At 37.9% G+C, this 19,566-nt stretch overlaps 1 protein-coding gene across 2 annotated transcripts in view; it reads left to right on the top strand.

Moving 5' to 3' along the window:
• Positions 1 to 19,566, top strand: part of LOC121314820 (glycine dehydrogenase (decarboxylating), mitochondrial-like) — a 35,305-nt gene that overhangs the window by 2,327 nt on the left and 13,412 nt on the right. For both annotated transcript variants that reach the window (XM_041248533.1, XM_041248525.1), the window contains exons 3-15: positions 6,318 to 6,453; positions 8,376 to 8,540; positions 9,763 to 9,840; positions 10,536 to 10,683; positions 11,251 to 11,447; positions 14,833 to 14,929; positions 15,098 to 15,203; positions 15,614 to 15,753; positions 16,217 to 16,297; positions 16,722 to 16,819; positions 17,279 to 17,363; positions 17,464 to 17,505; positions 17,894 to 18,036. In XM_041248533.1, coding sequence (XP_041104467.1) covers positions 6,318 to 6,453; positions 8,376 to 8,540; positions 9,763 to 9,840; positions 10,536 to 10,683; positions 11,251 to 11,447; positions 14,833 to 14,929; positions 15,098 to 15,203; positions 15,614 to 15,753; positions 16,217 to 16,297; positions 16,722 to 16,819; positions 17,279 to 17,363; positions 17,464 to 17,505; positions 17,894 to 18,036 — 1,516 coding nt within the window. The remainder of the gene's footprint in view (positions 1 to 6,317; positions 6,454 to 8,375; positions 8,541 to 9,762; positions 9,841 to 10,535; positions 10,684 to 11,250; positions 11,448 to 14,832; positions 14,930 to 15,097; positions 15,204 to 15,613; positions 15,754 to 16,216; positions 16,298 to 16,721; positions 16,820 to 17,278; positions 17,364 to 17,463; positions 17,506 to 17,893; positions 18,037 to 19,566) is intronic.

Here is a 19,566-nt window from a genome sequence, read left to right on the forward strand (position 1 = left end):
CACAGTTCTTTTAAGATGGTTCCTTGTGTAATGCCTAACTGGTTGTCAGATTTGCTGCCTTGCCAAATATGGCTGAAACTGATGGCTGGTGGTCAAAACAAAATGGGGAGGCAGTCTTGGGGTCCCCTTAAGCTACCAGCAGCAGCAGCAGAATCTTATTATTCTGTTCTGACTGACAACACTTTTCATGTCATTTAACACTTTACCCCAATTCAAAACTGTTAAGTATTTTCTCCATCAGCCAGCACTCTCGTCAGTGTTGGCATCTGAGGTCGTCAATGTGGGATGGTACATGTCCGGTAATCGGCTAAAACAGGCAAATGGGGACTGGAAGCATGCTATTTTCCATGCTAGCCATCTATAGAAATGGAAGTACTCTGAGCCCCCTCCGAACAGCTGGCACTGCAAAGTCTGGGAACTATTACAGGGAAGAAAGTATGGTTGACAATTTAAGTAGTTTGAGCTGATGCATCTAATTTCTAGTATTTGCCAGAGCTCCACTCTTGAGGCTCACAATAACACCTAGAAATCATGTCTTTGCAATGCTTCTCTTGAATGTGTGATCTAGAAGTATTATCTGCATTGCTCGCTTGCATTTTGCAGCAACATCAACTTTACAGTGACTTCTAAAGTTATTAGTAATTGGCTCTGCGGCAGTAGTTCTGGGACCTTGACTGTCACTCGGTTTATTTGCTGACATGTTCTGTTCTAGGTCTTCTGATGTATGGAGGAATGTATGCCAATTGCAGTATAATTGGGGGTTTGAGGCATTTTATTTATTCAGAATGCTGCAATGACAGTTTATAGTAAGCCTTATATGACCAGACATATGGCAAATGTATTATGGGAAGGTTGCTTGTTTTGCAATTAATTTTACTTTAAATTCTAGTTTGTGGGTCTCCTGTATTCAATAACAGCATAATGTGTTTGGTTGTACACATGCTAAAATGTTACATATAACTAAAATAGTGATTACTTAACTATCGCACATTACAAATGTCTCTTCCTAGAACCTCAATTTTAGCAGCCGAAAAGGAATTCCAGATGTGTGAACGTTTATATTGACAATAAGATTTACAAGCTTGACTTCAAGTGCAATAGCTCTTGAATAATGGAACATTCCTCGGAACTCAAACAATCAGGAGCTCCAGCTGGATAATGAACCCCAGTTGAAAATTTTATTTCTGGGAATTCAATCAGACGGGACCAAGGGACTAAAGGGTTAATCTGCATCAGAATAAATGGGGTTAAGCCACCTCAATAGAACATTGCATTGCCTGGCTAAAGTGTGGTTTTGCAGTGACATAATAGCCATGTAAGGCAATGGTAATAACAACTGCAAAATAATCATTTAAAACTTTAAAGCTGCTGCACTTTAGGGCTGTCTGGGTTTATACTTTTTTTTTTTTTTTTTTTTTTTTTAAAGAAGCGTTAAGGTGCATCATTAAATGTTCTAAAAAATCGCCTTGGGGTTTGAGTGTTCTCATGCGTCATTTAATGACAAATTCCATTTTAGACTGTGTGCCATCTTGTTTGTAGCTAGGTGTTGGCATGGTTGTTTGCATCCTGGTTCTTCAGAGATCACGTGATCAACAAAACTATGGCAAACAGTACAAGCTCTCGATCAATATTGGAGCAACGTGACTGAGGCATTCAGAATGATTGCTAACATGATAAAAAAGGAAGGGGAAAATAGTTCAGGGCAAAAGCTCCTATTGCTCAAAGCAGGTGCATTAAAAAGAATAATATTTTTGTAAGAAACTAGTAGACAAGCATTTTGGCTATTGCATTTATCAGTGTAATGATTACAGTCAGTCCCCTGTGAAACGCCTTTTAAAGTGGTGTACTGAGACATCTATTGTTTTAAGTGGAATTAATTTGCATCCCCCCTCACTTGTTCATTCTAGCATGTTAATATGTACAGAACCTTTGCTTGAAAAAAAACTGGAACTGCTATTGCTGGAATAAGGGTAATGGAGACATGTTTAATAATAATCAGTTGTCCTTTTTTTAAACTCTATTTTATGCATCATATTCTCTAGGGGTTTTAAATGCCTCTACTTAAATTGAATGAGTTGGATTTCTGAAGCGTGGATATTAAACTGTTGATGTCATCCTTATGAGGCAGTGCTGTGAGAGAGCAATGAACTTTGCCCCTTGTTCAGTAAAGCTACATTGTACAAGGAGCTGAGCTGGTGAAACTGAGCAAGGTCAATGTCGGCTTCTGCTTATTCAGCATGGAAACCCTTACCTGACAGTGCATGCTAGGGATTACTTGTTGAGACACTGCCTGTACTACATAGCTCTGGACTGGGCGGATAATTGCCATACCTGTTTTTACATTGCTTTACACTGGATTGTGAGAAACACCTCCCTTTATGTTGCAAGCCTTGTGAAAGCTGATTCGGATAGCTACTGAAAGATCTGGGTGACTAATTTAAAAACCTAGGCAGGACTTTTGTTGTAGTCTTGCAAAATCAGCTGAGAGCAAGCTGTTTATTTCGAGGCTTCGCTGTCAGGTACTTTTATGGGCATGCTTTCAGGTTTCGGTCAATGGAAAATCATTTTGCATTCCTGGATTTTTATTTTAAAACCCACTGTGATAGTGCAAGACTTTGGGTGAGGGATTATCTGTTTTGTTTAATTTTTTTTTTTTTTTTTTTTTTTTTTATTATTTAGGCTCTGAGCTGTGTTTTTGTTTTATAATTTGATTTTAAAGAGAAATAAACTTGCAGTTCTTCTTCAGTCCTGAGTCTCCTTTCTCCCTACTGACCACCATAGACACCCATCCACTCTACCACATGCCCTTGTTTCTCTACACCAGTGGTTTTCAACTTTGGTCCTCGGTAACCCCTGTGTGTCTTCTGGTTTTCATTCCAACTGAACTCTCAATTACTTAACTAAACCCTTCATTGAACTAATAATTGGCTTAAGTAGACCTTTTTAATTGTCTTCGCTCCTAAAAAGTTGCATATTTAAAGTTATTGATAACATTCTGAAGTTGTTGAAATATCCAACTGTGTGAGTGAGTGGGAAAACAATTAAGTCCTAATTAAGCTAATTATTAGTCAATTAAGGGTTTAGTTAAGCAATTGAGAGTTCAGTTATCATGAAAACCAGAAGACACAGGGGTCCCTGAGGACCAGGGTTGAAAACTACTGGTCTACACAATATCCCCAGCCGGGGATAACAAAAGAAAACGATTTTAACGCTTTCCATACAACTCCCTCCTCCTTTAGCTCTCATCATTTACCTGTAGCAGTGTTCAGTTATCAGGCTAGTAATGGTTGCTGCTAGTGCTGGAGCGATTCCACTTTCAGTGACACTGTTGAAAATAAAATGGTGCCAACTAGGAACATCCAAATCCACTTGTTGCCTCTGTCAGTAATGTTTATATTGCGGTCTGCACTTGTGTCTACTGACTCTGCTTAGTAAGAATGGATCTCCTCTGTAGAAGAAAGTGGTACCCAACACTAAGACCTCTGGTCAGAACGCTGTGTTGCTAGCCTGTGTGCTGCCAACTGGGGAAAATAAAAATCAGACCAAGTTCTTCTAACGGTCATGATGGGAGCCGTAGCTGTTCTGTAGCTTGAGTGTTTTTCTTTATAAAAGGCACTTTAGGGAGATGCTCTCGTCCGAGTGTTAGGCACGGCTCCAATTCGGGATTTTTTTTCATTAAAAAAAACTTTCATTGACCAGCCATTGTATCAGTATGTTCGTTGCACGAAGGCTTCCACTAATTCAAACGTGTTTGTCTACTTTGTGTGCTCTTTTTAAACAGTCCTGTACTTGTGACCTGCTTGTTTTGTAATTGTTTAGCCTGAACTTCAAGTCTGATGTTTTTGTTTACTGCGCTGTCAAGATGCTTGTCAATAATGCATTTTCTTCGATGATTCATATAGGCCTGCAACTGCTCTGTGGTCCTGTTCAGTCCTTATGCTACACAGTACAAATTATTAATAGTAGCAAATGTTCCCTGAATAATTTTTTTTAATCTTGTGTTGTAGTATGTAGTGCACACATGGTTCCGCCAGACATAATGTCTGTTCAAGCGTCTACAAGACCAAAGTATGCCTGTTGCAACAGAATGACTTGCAGAAAGAAGTAGTGCAGTTGTCATGGCATTTGATGAAGAAATGTCTTGTCCCTCCAATCATGCTGAGAGTAGCCATCATCTTTCTTCTTTTCTGTCTGTCTCTCTGAGAATCTTCCAAATAATGAGCCACCGTGTGGTATCACTTGAATCCATGTCGGATTACAGAATGATAGGCCTATGTGAGTGTTTAGAGTGTTCACTTGTAATACTGAATGCAAACAAACACATGCCTCACTAAATTCCTTGTTTTGTCTTTACGATGCACGATTTGGTTCATGGAATTTAATGAAGTGTGGCTCTAACGTGTACTTAATTTCAATTCAGTTCGGCAAGCCTCTGGAGCATCCGTCTGAAACTGGCCTTATCGATCTTGAGTGAATGGTTTACATATCGAATACCTTCCTCATGATATTTTGTGATGTAATTTGTATACATTTCCACCCATTAACGTTATTCATTATGTTTAAATGACTCAAATGCAATACTTTTTCCATGCACTCGGTTGCCTTCCACTGGTTAGTGAATACAGTAGGTCTATAAAGATACAGAAAAGGGGCTTACTGCATGCAAAACATGTTACCACTGTTTAGTGACTGAGGCCCAAAGTGTCTTAATAATAGATTTGAAGTGTACAGGATGTTTGTTATATTAACTGTGATATATACAGACACTAGATTTCAAGGCCTTCTGAAGTCTCATCCGGTGTATGTGTGCATTTAACTGCCATAAGGGCCATTCACACCGGACGTGACGTGCATGCAGCCTCGTGTGTCATTCTGCAGTCGCCGCAGACCACTGTTCACACTGAACACGGCAGGGGAATGTCAGTGGGCGGTCTGTTGTACAGTACATGCAGCCGTGACGTGACAAGCAACAAACAGTAAATGCCAGCGGGAAAGGAAAACCTTTTTTTACAGAAGACACAAAGCTTAGTATAATTATATATATATATATATATATATATATATATATATATATATATATATATATATATGTGTGTATATATATATATATATATATATATATATATATATATATATATATATATATATATATATATATATATATATATATATATATATATATATATATAGCGTGTGTGTGTGTGTGTTTCCCTGTGGGCTTATTCACGCTGGAGCTCTGTAGAAAGGTGGGCTGGATTAGCACATTTTAAAAGTTCATCTTGCACTGTAATTTGAATGGAATGAGGTTGGCTGTTATGTGTTGGTGCCAGCATTTTGTATTCTTCACATAATTAAACGCAAATTCAAAGCCAGGGCCAATTCTTTTCATTCAGTGTTTAGAAAGCTGCCAAAAATACAACAGAGATAGCTGTGTTCAATTTATGAAACTAGCTCGTGAAACTGCCCAACAGGTATCTGTCTGCATGGAAAGCGACAAACTAGACAAGCAGAAAATGCAAAAGCTCCAGTTAATGTCACAAGTAGGAGCATGTAATCTAAGGTCATAGGTCATGGCTATTTACAGACCTTTCTGAAATCAGCAGAGTATGGTGAAGTAACGCGGTGTCCATCCAGTGAAATGCCTTGTACTTGACATTCAAATACTCAATCACTTCCCTCAATGATGGCTGCAGGGATGCTCTTGTCCTTTTTTGTTTTTATACCCCCAAGTATCCTTTTCATAAATGTCTGAATGTTACTGTTAAAGCATGCATGTATTGTTTGCTTGTACAGCTTACTGTGAAAATCTATTGGTGAATCAGAAATTTTGGAAACCAGTATCTAAGGCAAAATTCTCATGTTGAGTTAGCACTTTCTCGCGAACACAAACACCAATGTAATCTGGGGATTTCATCACATCAGAATGTATGACTGGACAGTGTTTATCTGAACATGGTCCCTGACCTTGGTGTTTTCGAACAGCACTATCCCAGGTGTGGCTAATAAACTAATCTGACTCTTTCTAGTGAATTAACTTACCTTAATACCATCTGCTACACCTGGTATGTTAGAAAATCTGAATTGGCGCATGCCTGCTTGGCTGGTATGGATTTGAAAGATTAAGGTGACAAATTTCTTTTTTCACAGTATTGGCACCTCCATTGATTTTGCAATTGAAGGCTGTAGCTTGGTATATTTTTTTCAGTCTGTATGAAGTGGTTCATGGTGCAGATCCTCCTTCACAGCACGCATGTGCTGATAATACCATTGGCATTGCCAGTGTTACTAACATTCATTTATTGTATTTTTATTTGTAGGTGAGAACGAAGTTTTAGAAACTCTATACAAGATAGCAAGCAAGAACAAGAGCTGGCGGTCCTACATTGGAATGGGTTACTACAACTGCTCAGTGCCACAGGCCATTCAGCGCAACCTGCTGGAAAACTCTGGATGGTTTGTGTCTTTGTTTTACTAATTTATTATTAAGTCATTTTGCAGACGCTTTTATCCAAAGTGACTTTGAGACGGGGGAGAACTATGCAAGTGCTGCTGCAGAGCCGCTTACAGGAGCGTTTACGCCTCTTCCGAAGGACGGAGCACAAGGAGGTTAAGTGACTTGCTCAGGGGCACACCCAGCGAGTCAGTGGCTGAGCTGGGATTAAACTGGGAACGTCCTAGTACCGAATTTATTTTTATAGATTTAGCTTCCAAAAAATTCAGTTGACAGATACTGTACAACAGAATGCCCATTCCTTCATAGGGTCACATACTAGACCAAAGAAAAAACACTTTCTGCCTTGCTTACAACATAGAAGGGTGAAGATGAACGAACGTATTTTATAATTTTGTAAAGATATGCTATAATGTTTGTCACTTTTGTGTTCCTTTAAGCTATGACCTCAGGTGGGGAATCTGTAAAGAACTGTTATTTTAACAGTTCAAATACCATACTTGTTTGCTTTAGTATTGTAGGGATACATTTTATTCCTTGTTGGAGCCCCTACCCCCTTACACCATGCCCTCTCTTCCCCTTTTGTCACAGTCCTAAATGGTATCCTAGGAACTGCCCTAACAAACCCCTTTGTCATAACATGAATGGCAACTTGCAGACAAGACGGTAGCAAGAGTATTTGTTTCAGGGAGAAATGTATACAGTCTGTTCTCTGTACTGTATTACCTAAATATAGCAGAGATGTTTTCATGAAGTGACCTTGGAAAGAAAAGTGCTTCTGTTGTGATAAAGTAGCTGTTTGTGCCTGTTGACTTCCTTAGAGAAATTGCCTTGGGGGTTGTTTTTCACACTGCTCTCAGTTGCTCAGTTTCCAAGTCTTTATGCAACAGGCATAGTGGAGTTACCCAATTATAGGGTTGATTTGAGACTTATGACCCCACAGTGGTGGTCCTAGAATATATTTCTTAATTTTGGTAACTTATCTATCTGCCAAGTTTAGTCCTCTGCTGTGAATGTTTGTTTTTTTCACTACATCAGAATGCTATCTCCTACTGGAAATGTACAAGTGGTACCATACTTTGGCACTTTTCTAAAACATACCTTATTAGGTTGTCGATAGACTGTATATTTGCTTCCAAGGGTAAGGTCTAAAGTTCTATGTGTTTATTTTTTTGGAGACAAGGATAATCAAACGTTTACTAAACTATTAAACAAATTTGGTTTGCTCTGGGGTCCTTAAATGAACCCAACGGTTTCTTGTTACTGGTCTTGTTACTTTTAAATTGTATTCCCTTTCCCATGAAATGGAGTATATCTGGTCCCAAATGTGTGTGTTTTTAAAAAAAAAAAATTCAGAAGCTTTCACTGCATAAAATACATATTTTTAGTAAGACTTAGTCTGTCCTCAAGTAGTTTTGTAAACACCTGTATTCAGCAAGCTTTTACAAACTGCTTCAAGTATATGGTCAGACCTATTTAATATCACTTTGAAGAGACGGGGTACAAAGTGTTCATCAGTAACCTGGCAAAATAAGCTTTTAAACATTGGAAAAGCGTTGATGCAACACACATTTTCAGTATACAGTATTACACTACAACACTATTTTTAATTTAAAAAGGCTGTAAACACATTGCAGTGTTATGTATGCTAGATTTTTTTTTTTATACCGTACCATGTAATACAGTATTTGAATTTTCTGAATATAATTTACCTAAATGTAAACCTTTCCATCATAGCTTACAGAAGTGGTAATCGACTGTATGAATGTTTAATGTGAGATATTAACCGGAGTGTGGTAACCAAAGTGATATTGGGATTGTCCTCATTGACTTCCATTATATCAAGTGATATTTATTTACAGGGGTGATTTATTAAGGTTTTCACTGTTGGTTTTTGACAAACGATTTTGCTGTCATCCATCAGGGTTACCCAGTACACTCCATACCAGCCTGAAGTATCCCAGGGGCGCCTGGAAAGCTTGCTGAACTACCAGACGATGGTGTGTGACCTCACAGGCATGGATGTGGCCAATGCCTCCCTATTGGATGAAGGTACTGCAGCGGCTGAGGCCATGCAGCTGTGTCACAGGTATGCTTGCTACTAGGAATGCAGCGGTGGTAGCATGTTTTCACTTTGTTTGTCATGTGGTTTCGGGGGAAAAAACAAAACAGGAGGCTTAGAGAGAAAATGTAAATCCAGACATGCTAAGACCAACCACTTAAGTTGTTGTTAAATACAGTGGAATTCACATTTGTTCACATACCCTTTGTGTCATTGATCCATAGTACAGTAGAATGAATCCATGAGGATAGCCTTTCATAATTATGTAGAAACTTTGATAGCACTAGAACTGTTCAGCTAATTGCTATATCTGAGGGATGTAATCAAATAACACTTCCCCTTACAACCACACTGAGTGTGTGTAGAAAGAGTAGAACAAGCAGCTGTCTGTTATGTGGCGTTTGGCATCTGTTCCTTTTTTTCTTTTTTAAATTAATCGTTGTGTGTCTGGTATTGTATGAAGCATTTTTTGTCAGTGGGTAAGAGAACTGGTTCTGAACCAGTTTATTTATCAGCACAGTCCAGGTCATGGGCAAACTTTTCAGGAATACAGCCACACTAAGTTGTGGTACTGTGCATCTTTTTAAATGGAGCCTAATTTGTCATTGCTAAAAGCCACACCGGATATGTTTATAAACAAGTTTTATAAAATACACCAGAGGAATTGGCAGAATTTATTAAATTGTCAATGTTACACCAATGTAATTAACCATTAGGCTGTCATTTAATCACAGGTTAAATCTTGCCCAGGACTACAGTCCCACAATTCATTGCTCACTTTGGCAGATTGATGTGTTTCTATGGAAACGGGCAAAGTTGAAATCACGGATAAAAGTATTTGTTTTTTAGGCCTTTAAAAAAGTTTAAGCTTATCCTTTCACAAGTTTAAGAAAAAAATTCTCCCTTTTCTAAATAATATGAGCCCATCTGATTCCACATAGTTTTACATTTTGAAGCATAAAACGTGAATGTATGGCACACATGGGCCTATTACCTCTATTACACTAAGTGAATTTATAGCGTGGCGAGAAATTGCTTCACTTGAGCCCAAGGGAAAATAAAATCAGAAATAAACCACTAATGCTTGTTATATATATATATATATATATATATATATATATATATATATATATATATATATATATAAATATATATATATATAAATATATAAATAAATACTTGGTTATTGTTATTGAAATATGCTTTAATGCAGAATGTGGTGAGTCAAATTTTATTATCTTAATTCCAGGCACAATAAGAAAATTAAGTTTTACATCGACCCACGCTGCCACCCTCAGACAATCGCAGTGGTGCAGACAAGAGCCAAGTAAGAAGTACCCTTTTTATTTGTATTTGTTAATTTCATACCTATCCCAATGAGCTCCCATGAACCACTGCATACTAATATCATTATCATGTGGGAGAGGATGACTGGGAGTTATCACCAGCTACTTTCTGACCTTGGTGTAGCCATTTCATTGCTTTGTGGACATAGTTAGCATGTTGTAGATTTCTAATGCTTCTTCATATAAATCGTCAACCAGTTTCAAATATTTAGCGTTTAATGGTCATTATCCCTATTCAAAGCACAATAAAAGTGGTCCATGATATTTTGATGAGAGTATATTTGGAACTTGTGTGTATTCAACCAAGGTTATTATCCTCAAGAGCCTAGAAGCTCACTTTTACTTCAGTAGACGTTCTCCTTGCTGGATTTAAGCACCATAGTAGATACAAGGTAGTTATAAAGTCATTTGAGTGGCTAAACAGCAGTGGTAAGGAAAGAATTAGCCGCTGAGCACTGAAAATTGGTAGAGTTGCCACATAATCTGTTCCATAATGACACTTTGTCCATAGTAGTTTTTAGTCTTCAGTTTTCTTCAATTATTGCATCTATCAGGCTTGTTTAGATGTTACCCAGTGTTATTTACCACTAGCACTCCACAGCATGGAAGAAACGCACACGTTGGAGGGTTCTGTAGTGTGTGTGCATGCCATCTAATTTTGAGTCTTGTCTGGTAGCTACATTGGAGTGATCGCAGAGCTGAAGCATCCCCACGAGATGGATTTCAGTGGTAAAGATGTCTCTGGTGTGCTGTTCCAGTACCCAGATACCGAGGGAAGAGTTGAGGACTTTGCAGGACTTGTAGACCGAGCGCATCAAAATGGGGTGAGAACTGTGGAACTGTGAAACTGCTCATCAAAAGACTTGTTTATATACTGATGCTCCAAAGTTTGGTAAATTTCATGACCAAGACAACATTTAAACAATATCAAGACAAAACGTTTCTAAACGGTAATAATGACAAAATAATGACAATTTCATACTCATGTCAAGCTTGCCTGTAGTCACCCAAAAAGCATGATCTATCACATTTTTACTGACTTGTCAAAGTATTTGTCAAAGGCTTCTTTTAAGCATTTCTGTAACCATGCTGATCTGATCTATAAAATGGAGAGCTGAGCCTAACAGAGTGAGTTATTCACATTGTCTGATTGAAAAGGGCTGACAAAGTCTTTGTTATGAGCTGCTCACTTACAATATTTAGGGCTAGTCAATGCTTCATATTTGCTTCCTTGGGTTTAACCTGCTTTTTCTTGCTGTGTATTTAAATGCTTTGGAAGTACTCCCATGTGATTTAGTAGGGTGCTACTTGTGGATTAATCCCCCTTTCTCTTTTGTCGTGTGTGTTGTTTGTTTGTTTGTTTGTTTGTTTGTTTGTCTCCACCCCCCCAGGCACTGGCATGCTGTGCTACTGATCTGCTGGCCATGTGTGTCCTGAGACCGCCTGGTGAGTTTGGGGTGGACATCACCCTGGGGAGCTCACAGAGGTTTGGAGTGCCACTCTGCTACGGAGGGCCCCATGCTGCCTTTTTTGGGGTGAAAGGAAGCCTGGTTAGAATGATGCCCGGGAGAATGGTGGGAGTCACAAGGTAAGAGGGTGCGTTGCAAAATAACACACGAGAAGGATATTTGGGACTTAACTACGTTTTTTTTAAATGCAGAGCCATTTTTCAAGCTGACCTAAGCAATGATAAATATTTATGAAATTTCATGGAACCATATGCTGTTTCACACCCAAACAGTACTTTAATCTGGTATTCGATTCCACATCGTGAATGCAGTTTCACTGCCTGTTTTTTCTAGGCCTATTTTTTAACAGTAAAAATGGGAACAGAGCCAAGTTTTCAGAATGATCATACCAGTAGATTTTTTGTTTTTGTGGGGAACTGGAGCCAGATCTCACTTGTTCCTAATGTGTGCGCACGCACACACGCACACACACACTGAATAACAATCTTCGAAACGGTACGACTCTCTTAAAAAGAAACTCATTTTAATAGATTTAGCCTTTTTTTTTTTTTTTTTTTTTTAAATGTCTTCAGCTAAACTAGAGTTAGCATTAACCTATAACTGTCAGAAGTCTCTTTTCATGGCTTCATTCCTTTTACTTGGGCTTTTCGTCATAGTCAGCAGAACTGTTGTCTTCCTGCCCCAGTGTTATAAAATTCTACATGAAGAGGAGGCATTCTCTTCCTGTTTGACGGCAGTGTTCTTTGTTATCTGACCTTGTGATGAAAACTGATGGTGTGAACAGACGCACACCAACTAAGCAGAATGATAAATGCCAAACTTTGCATAATGCAATGGGGCAAGGGTTAGTATTACAACACTAACACCTAATATAAACATTTAAAGTGCAATTAACTGCATTTCAATTTAGATTATTTAACTTATATATGATATATAATTTCCAGAAATTTCTCAGAAAAAATAATTATAGGAAAAATCTTTTGTAGCAAAACTCCAAAAATGCTAATTTAAAAGTGTTCATACCCTTTGAAACTATGGTACTATTGTCTACAAGGTGCTAGAAATTTCAATGATAATACAGAACCTAATTCTAGAAAATTATAGATTGTAGGTGTACATTCTTGGAGAGTATAAATGGGTTTGGCACAGGATGATTACTGTCATTACCAATAAGTCAATATGGGAGAAAGTAAAGACCTGAAGACCTTAGACAGACAGTGATGTATTGTCATAAAGCTGGAGAAGGATATAAGATTTCCATTTGGGTCTTGTATCTCAGTTTCAGCTATTGTTTCTCTTATCAAGAAGTACAAGACTCATGGTACTGTCACAATGGTCCCTCAGACTGGAAGAAAGATGGTTCTTTCACCAAGAACAAATAGAAGAATTGTGATGAAAGTTAATAACAATCTGAGATTGACTGCCAAAGATATTCAAAGTGAACTGGCTGCAAATGGGACTGAGGTTTACATTTCAATCACAGGTCGAGTATTGCATGGTGAAGGTCTCAATTGTTGCAGGCCAAGGGAAAAAAACACTTTTAGGAAAACATCACAAGGACAATCACTTAGTTTGCAAAACGGCATTTGAAAAATAGGTGTGAGTTTTAGTCAAAGGTTTTGTAGAGTGATGGAAAAAAAATCAAGTTATTTGTTCACACTGACAGTCGTTACGTTTGGAGAAAGTCTGGTGAGGCGTACAAAAAGAACACCACACGTACTGTCAAGCATGGAGGCGATAATATCCTTCTATGGGGCTGTTTTTCAAATTGCACAGGAAATGTAGTTCCAGTACATGGTAAAATGGATTCCACAGCATACCAAAAGATATTGGCTAATCATCTGAAACCCTCTGCTATAAAACTTGGTTCAAAGCTCAACAAAGTTCCAACACGCATCAGAATTTACTTCAGAATGGTTAAAGAAGAATAAATCAAGGTTCTGGAATGACCCGGTCAAAGTCCCGATCTAAATCCGATTGAGAATCTTTGGTATGAGTTGAAGAAGGCTGTACACAAGAGAAGTCCTCGGAATTTGAATGAACTTTAACAATTTTGCGTTGAAGAATGGTCAGAAATCTCTAAAGAATCATACCAAAAGCTCATTGACAAATATCCTAGTCATTTAAAAGTGGTTTTATGGCTAAAGGTGCCTCAACTAGCTATTAATTTAATTTTCCTTGTTGGGGTATGAATACCTTTTGAATTAGCATTTTTGGAGTTTTGCAAAAATGACTACAAAAGATTTAGAAGCGAGTAGTTTTTCGAGATTTACGATTATACTGTATTTACAAAAGATTTAGAAGCGAGTAGTTTTTCGAGAATTACGATTATACTGTAAATACAGTATAATCGTAAATCTCGAAAAACTACTCGCTTCTAAATCTTTTGTAGTCATTTTTGTATTACTTTAGTATAAATACATGTTAATTTGGATTCATATGTTGTTTTTTTCTGACTTTATGTGAACGAAAAGACTGTTTTCTCATTGGAAATAGGTAAATTTCAAAATATCACTGTCCTGGTCACAAAAGCAAAGTTTGTGGGGAATAATAGCCATTTTCTATACTTTTGAGGCATAAGCAATTAGGAAATAACACTTACTACCCAGGAACAAAAAAAAAAAAAAAAAAAAAAATTGTTACACGGTGTAATTGTAGACATCTTTTTCTTGTAACTTTTTTGTTTTTATTTTCCTCATCCAGAAAAGCAAAACTTTTGAAGATTTTTCCTGTAATTTGACAAATTTCTAGAAATTATAAATTTCCATTGGGGTATGTAAATTTGACTACAACGGTATGTATTATTGTGGTAACATGACAGGCAGTCAATGCTGGCCAGCGGCAGAAATAGCAACCCAGACACACAAACTGTAGTTCAGCACTTTCTGCGAACTTATAATAAACACAAAACACAGGAACAAAAACAGACTCACTTTTTACTCAAAGCACACTCCTTCTCTGCTCCTAACCCCCCTACACAACCCTCACTAAACATTCATGCCTTTTGTTATTTTATAGGGTGTGAACAGGGGTAATCATTCCATTATCACCTGGTCACATTCTACACTTTTCCAATCACACCTTAATCACTCAATTAAACACAATTTCCAACTCAAACCCACATGCAGAGCCTCTGCTTTGTACACATCCTCCCCCTAGTCTGTTTGTCATATATATAACCCTATTTAATTGCCTTATGACCTAATTTCTTGACCTCACAATTAGGTGACATTGCTCTGAGCAATGTCTGCTTCCACTTCTTTGAGAGGTTGTGAAGAGAGGAGTTTCATCGGCTTTCAGTATTTATTTATTTAGTCCATTGAAATGCTGATCACAGTGACCAACACCAGATGTTATATAAGCTGAAGATTTAACATGATGCAGCTATCCTGAAAGATCCCATGGTACAGAATGTTGTACAGTGTCCTTAGCAGGTGTGTATGTACCTGGCATATCTTATTTTTAACCATCATGATATTATATGTAGTTTCTGTTGCATTGCAGAGATGCAGCTGGGAAAGAGGTGTATCGGCTTGCTCTTCAGACACGAGAGCAGCACATCAGGAGGGATAAAGCCACCAGCAACATCTGCACTGCTCAGGTAAGCACAACCCAATACTTCCATAACTTCTTACAGCAGTTTCTCAGGTAAAACTAGAAGAAATTATTAGTACGCATACAGAATCTTAATGTGTATATTTTCAACTTGTATGAAACTGTATTGCTTGTTCTTCAATGCAGGCAGTTTCTCTGATCTTCTGTTTTTCAGGCACTGCTGGCAAACATGGCAGCTATGTATGCCATCTACCATGGTTCACAGGGGCTGAAGCACATTGCAAAGAGAGTACACAATGCTACTCTAATCTTGTCTGAAGGTATCTTTCAACCCCCTGCCCCCTAATCAAGTTGTATAGAGTTACTGCTGACTCTGTAGCCTTGCCAAGAGCTGGATAAGTCCACTTGACCTGAACTCAGTGTGGCTGAAAGATGTAGCTAAAATAATGATATTATTACAAATACAAGAAACCAAGTCGAATAGACAAAGTTTGATTTAACATTGAAGACACTGAAGAACACAATGTTTGGCTACTAGTTTATATATTTATTAAGCGTTTTGTTAATTGTAAAGTTATGATTAATCTTCTCTGAACTGATCAATACAGTGTATACAACCAGTAACAGTTAATTTTGTATTTTGGGCCAGGGGGTGTGTATTCAGATTCTTTATACTGGGGTCTGTTTTGTAGTGATAAACACTTGTTGTGTTCTGATTGTTTCCCTGCAGGCCTTAAGCGTGCTGGACACAAGCTGGAACATGAGATGTTCTTTGACACCTTGAAGATTCAGTGTGGAGTGGCCGCCAAAGAGATCCTAGATAGGGCTGCTCAGCGTCAGATGAACCTCCGGCTCTACAGTGATGATATGGTAAGCAAGTCATGAAGTGGAATGAACACTCCCAGATGGTAATGATGATGTTTTCTTAACCCCTTCCTGCTGTGTGACCTTGAACAACATATCAAACCCAGACCTAGAGAAAGCTCCACATTTCTCAATAGCAGTAAGGCTGTAATTCTGTGTCAAACTTGTACTAAAGACCATCTCTCTGTAATTAAGCAATAAGACCTGACCCTGAGGGCATTACCCCCCATATGGTAGTGAAACAGTTTTGAGGAGTGAGGTCATTTACAGCGATTCCTTAAAGTGAATGTTTATTTGTGAACTTAAAGTACTTGCAATTAATGGCATATACCACTGGTATTGTTAACCTTTCTTTATATCCTGTGATTTTAAAACATCTATCAATGTTATGTTGTACAATATAGTTTTGCATATCCTACAGTATTACAAATTCATGTCTAATGTATATATTGTCTTTTTGCATGGGAAGCTCGGAGTGTCCCTTGACGAGACGGTGACCGAGAGAGATTTAGACGACCTTCTTTGGGCGTTTGGATGTGAATCCTCTGCGGTAAGTAGACGAGTAGAGCTGTGATCATCAGCATGGCACCCAAAGGCAAAGTGTTGCTGCTTGGGAACAGATTAGTAAAGCTGGGTCCCAATAGCACAAGAGTGTAGTGAAGTTTATAAACTCAGACTTGCAAGGAAGGACTGCCACATTATGTCATCCAATTCTGGCATGTGGAGCATTATAAATACTGTTAACTTACCCCTCTGTTGCATTTGATTAATTGGCAATCATCAACCACTTCCAAGCATGCAACGATACTGTACTCTGCAAATTAATTATGTATTGGTTCAAATAATGGAGAGTAATTGTGGTTGCTGATTGTGTTTGGATGATGGCGTGCAGCGTGTTTGACCTGTGCTTATTATAGCTGTGATATGTATTTCTATTTTCTCAAATTCTCATTCAATGTTACTGTCCCCCTCAGGAGTTGATTGCTGAAAAAATGGGGGATGAAAAAAGAGGCATCTTCGGAACCCCTTTCAAAAGGACAAGCAGTTTTCTCTCGCATATGGTTTTTAACAGGCCAGTTTATGAATAAAATCAAATGTTTACCCATAACTTGATACAATCCATCAGTCAGAAGAGGTATTGGGCCATATTCACAAAGCATTTCCAATGTGGTTTTGTAAATCAAACTTTTAATGTTGCAGAACTAGCAAAAACCCCTTATGTGAATGTTGGAGCTCTTAATTGAAATTTCTAAGTTACTGCTTTTTGAAGGTGATTGGTAAATGTTTGCCTGCCTTTAAAGGTAAAAGGTGCAGTGATATACTTTGAGAACCTACATTTTAATGATAAAAAAATATGATTTGGGCCCTGTTAGCTCTTTTTAGATATGTGGATGTCCTTGGACCTGTTTTGAATGTGATACCTTCCACATTCATTGGCTTGCTCTCACTTAACTACGGTGAACCAGTTCTGGATAAATATTGGGTAACCTTATACTTCCTCGTATAATTAAATCCATGTTCTCTCTGACAGTTATCGCTCTGAAACTAATATTGTTCGCTACATGAAAAGACTGGAGAACAAAGACATTTCCCTTGTACACAGCATGATACCATTGGTAGGTCTTGAATTATTTTGACATGTAGCCATTGGCATATTGACAAATTCATTGTTTTATTTTGTATGTCATGCTAACTTTTTATTTTTATTAAATACAGGGTTCTTGCACCATGAAACTCAACAGTTCTTCTGAACTTTCAGTAAGTTTCTTTTTTTTTTTTTTTTTTGCATTGCGTTTTAAGTAAGTCATTTACACTTATAATATGGAAGGTTTTAGGGAGTCATGTTTGCTGATTTCTGCTGAATATAACCTAATTTACCCTTGGATCAAAGTGTACTTGTTCCTGGTTTGTTGCACTAGCCCATGTGCTAAGTGTTGTATCCCTAGCATGTCCTTCTCTTTCCTAGCAAAGTACTTTTATGGGAGGTGTCTCAAAGGCCAGACCCTCCTGACAGTCTATCTGAACATTTCTATCAAAAGGAGAATAATTCTACTCATACCTGGGTAGTGCTAGTATTTTCTGTACTGTGTTGGTCCAAGCTGACCACAAGGCCACTTGTTTTGAAACTGGCTCTTTCTTTTGCCAGCCAATCACTTGGAAGGAGTTTGCGAACGTCCATCCTTTCGTGCCTCTAGATCAGGCTCAGGGCTACCAGCAGCTTTTCAGGGAACTGGAGCGGGACTTGTGTGAAATCACTGGTTACGACAAAATCTCCTTCCAGCCAAACAGGTCAGTGCTTACTTTGGTGGCCCAATGTTGCTTAGCAGTAAGAGAAGCTGAGCAGCATTTTTATGTAGTGAATATGAGGCTGAAGTTTCATATTTTCTCAAATGGTGATGACTATAAAGGCCATGAGATTCCAAGACCAAAAAAATTATTTCACTCTCCATGTATCTTTAATCTGCACTTTTTTGCCCTGGAGATGCTGTTCTCACCTGCTTCTTAGGGCGATTTCAATGTATACTTTATTTGGTCTCAATCAAATTGCTCAGAATAAGGAGAGTTTTCCACAAAAACCTAATTCTATCATCTGCAGTAGGCAATACTATTTGCCAGTTTGTGTGTCAGCAGTTTTTGAAGTTAAGCATGGACGAGGCTTAAAATGGATCATAAGTTAGTCTTTTACATTTATACAGGGGCATCTTTTGGCACAGGTTGGTGTACGCCCATTCCATTGCTTTTAGGGTGAAATAAAAGTAATGACTTCAATTAAAGATTAGATCATACTGTCAATAACCCTCCTTCAACCTTCTAATTAAAATAACAACTTGTGTTAATTGTTGTTCATTTATTAGCTTGTCCAGACCTTATCACATGTATGATTTGCAAGATATCACAAATGTTCTCGCATGCAAAAATGCAATATACAGTGCCGGGAGGCTTTTCATTGGGGAAAACTCAAAATGTCAGCTTGCATGTTAGCATGTTAGACTAGCAAGTTCAGAGGATACAGAATGTCGCAGTTGTGGTTTTAACCAGACCCGCTGACATTAACATTGCGCTATGGTGTGGTACTATCTGTTTACGCAAAGTACAAGCCAAGTGCTATATTGTGAAAAGGAGAGGTTGAGTAACAAACAAAATTAGAATTGCTAGTTCTATGATGAAGCACTTTACAATTTCTTTTACCAGGATTTGTTGTTATTCTTTCAGATTATAATTAGGCCTTTTGTTTTTCCATTTTAACCGATTAAACCCCGATAAAACACAGCAAAACCCCCAAAAAAGTAATCTGTGGATAGCCAATAAACACCAAAAACCACCTGAAAAACTGTGGAAATGGTTAATCAATTCACGATGACTTTACCCTTTTACCATTAAAAAAATAAATAAATTTGAACCTATTACAATTATAATAATAAATACATTTCCAAATGCTGCTGGGCAATGTCCCTCCTTCCTGACTTGTATCTATAATGAATTCATTCTGAAAACTTTAAACCCGACCCAACTATTGAGTGACAGCTCATTCCTACATTTCTATTGGAGACTGCATTTGTGAGATTTAAAACAAGATTACAATCAGGATGGAGGCTTGTTAGCGGGATTTAAAGCTGTGTTACAGTTAAAATACGGAGGATTTAAAACAGAATTGTAGCAAAATATACAAAAATGCTTACACTCAAAAACCCCAGAAGAATTTGCCCGTGACCATAGGGATTTCATTGTGGAAGACAGCAAAGGAAAGAAGGTACAAGTTAAGTGTGCAAGTACTGTCACGTTACTACTATACATATTTTGACACAAAAAAACATGCTC

The sequence above is a fragment of the Polyodon spathula genome, chromosome 1 (assembly GCF_017654505.1).
Source record: "Polyodon spathula isolate WHYD16114869_AA chromosome 1, ASM1765450v1, whole genome shotgun sequence".
Classification (NCBI taxonomy): Eukaryota; Metazoa; Chordata; class Actinopteri; order Acipenseriformes; family Polyodontidae; genus Polyodon; species Polyodon spathula.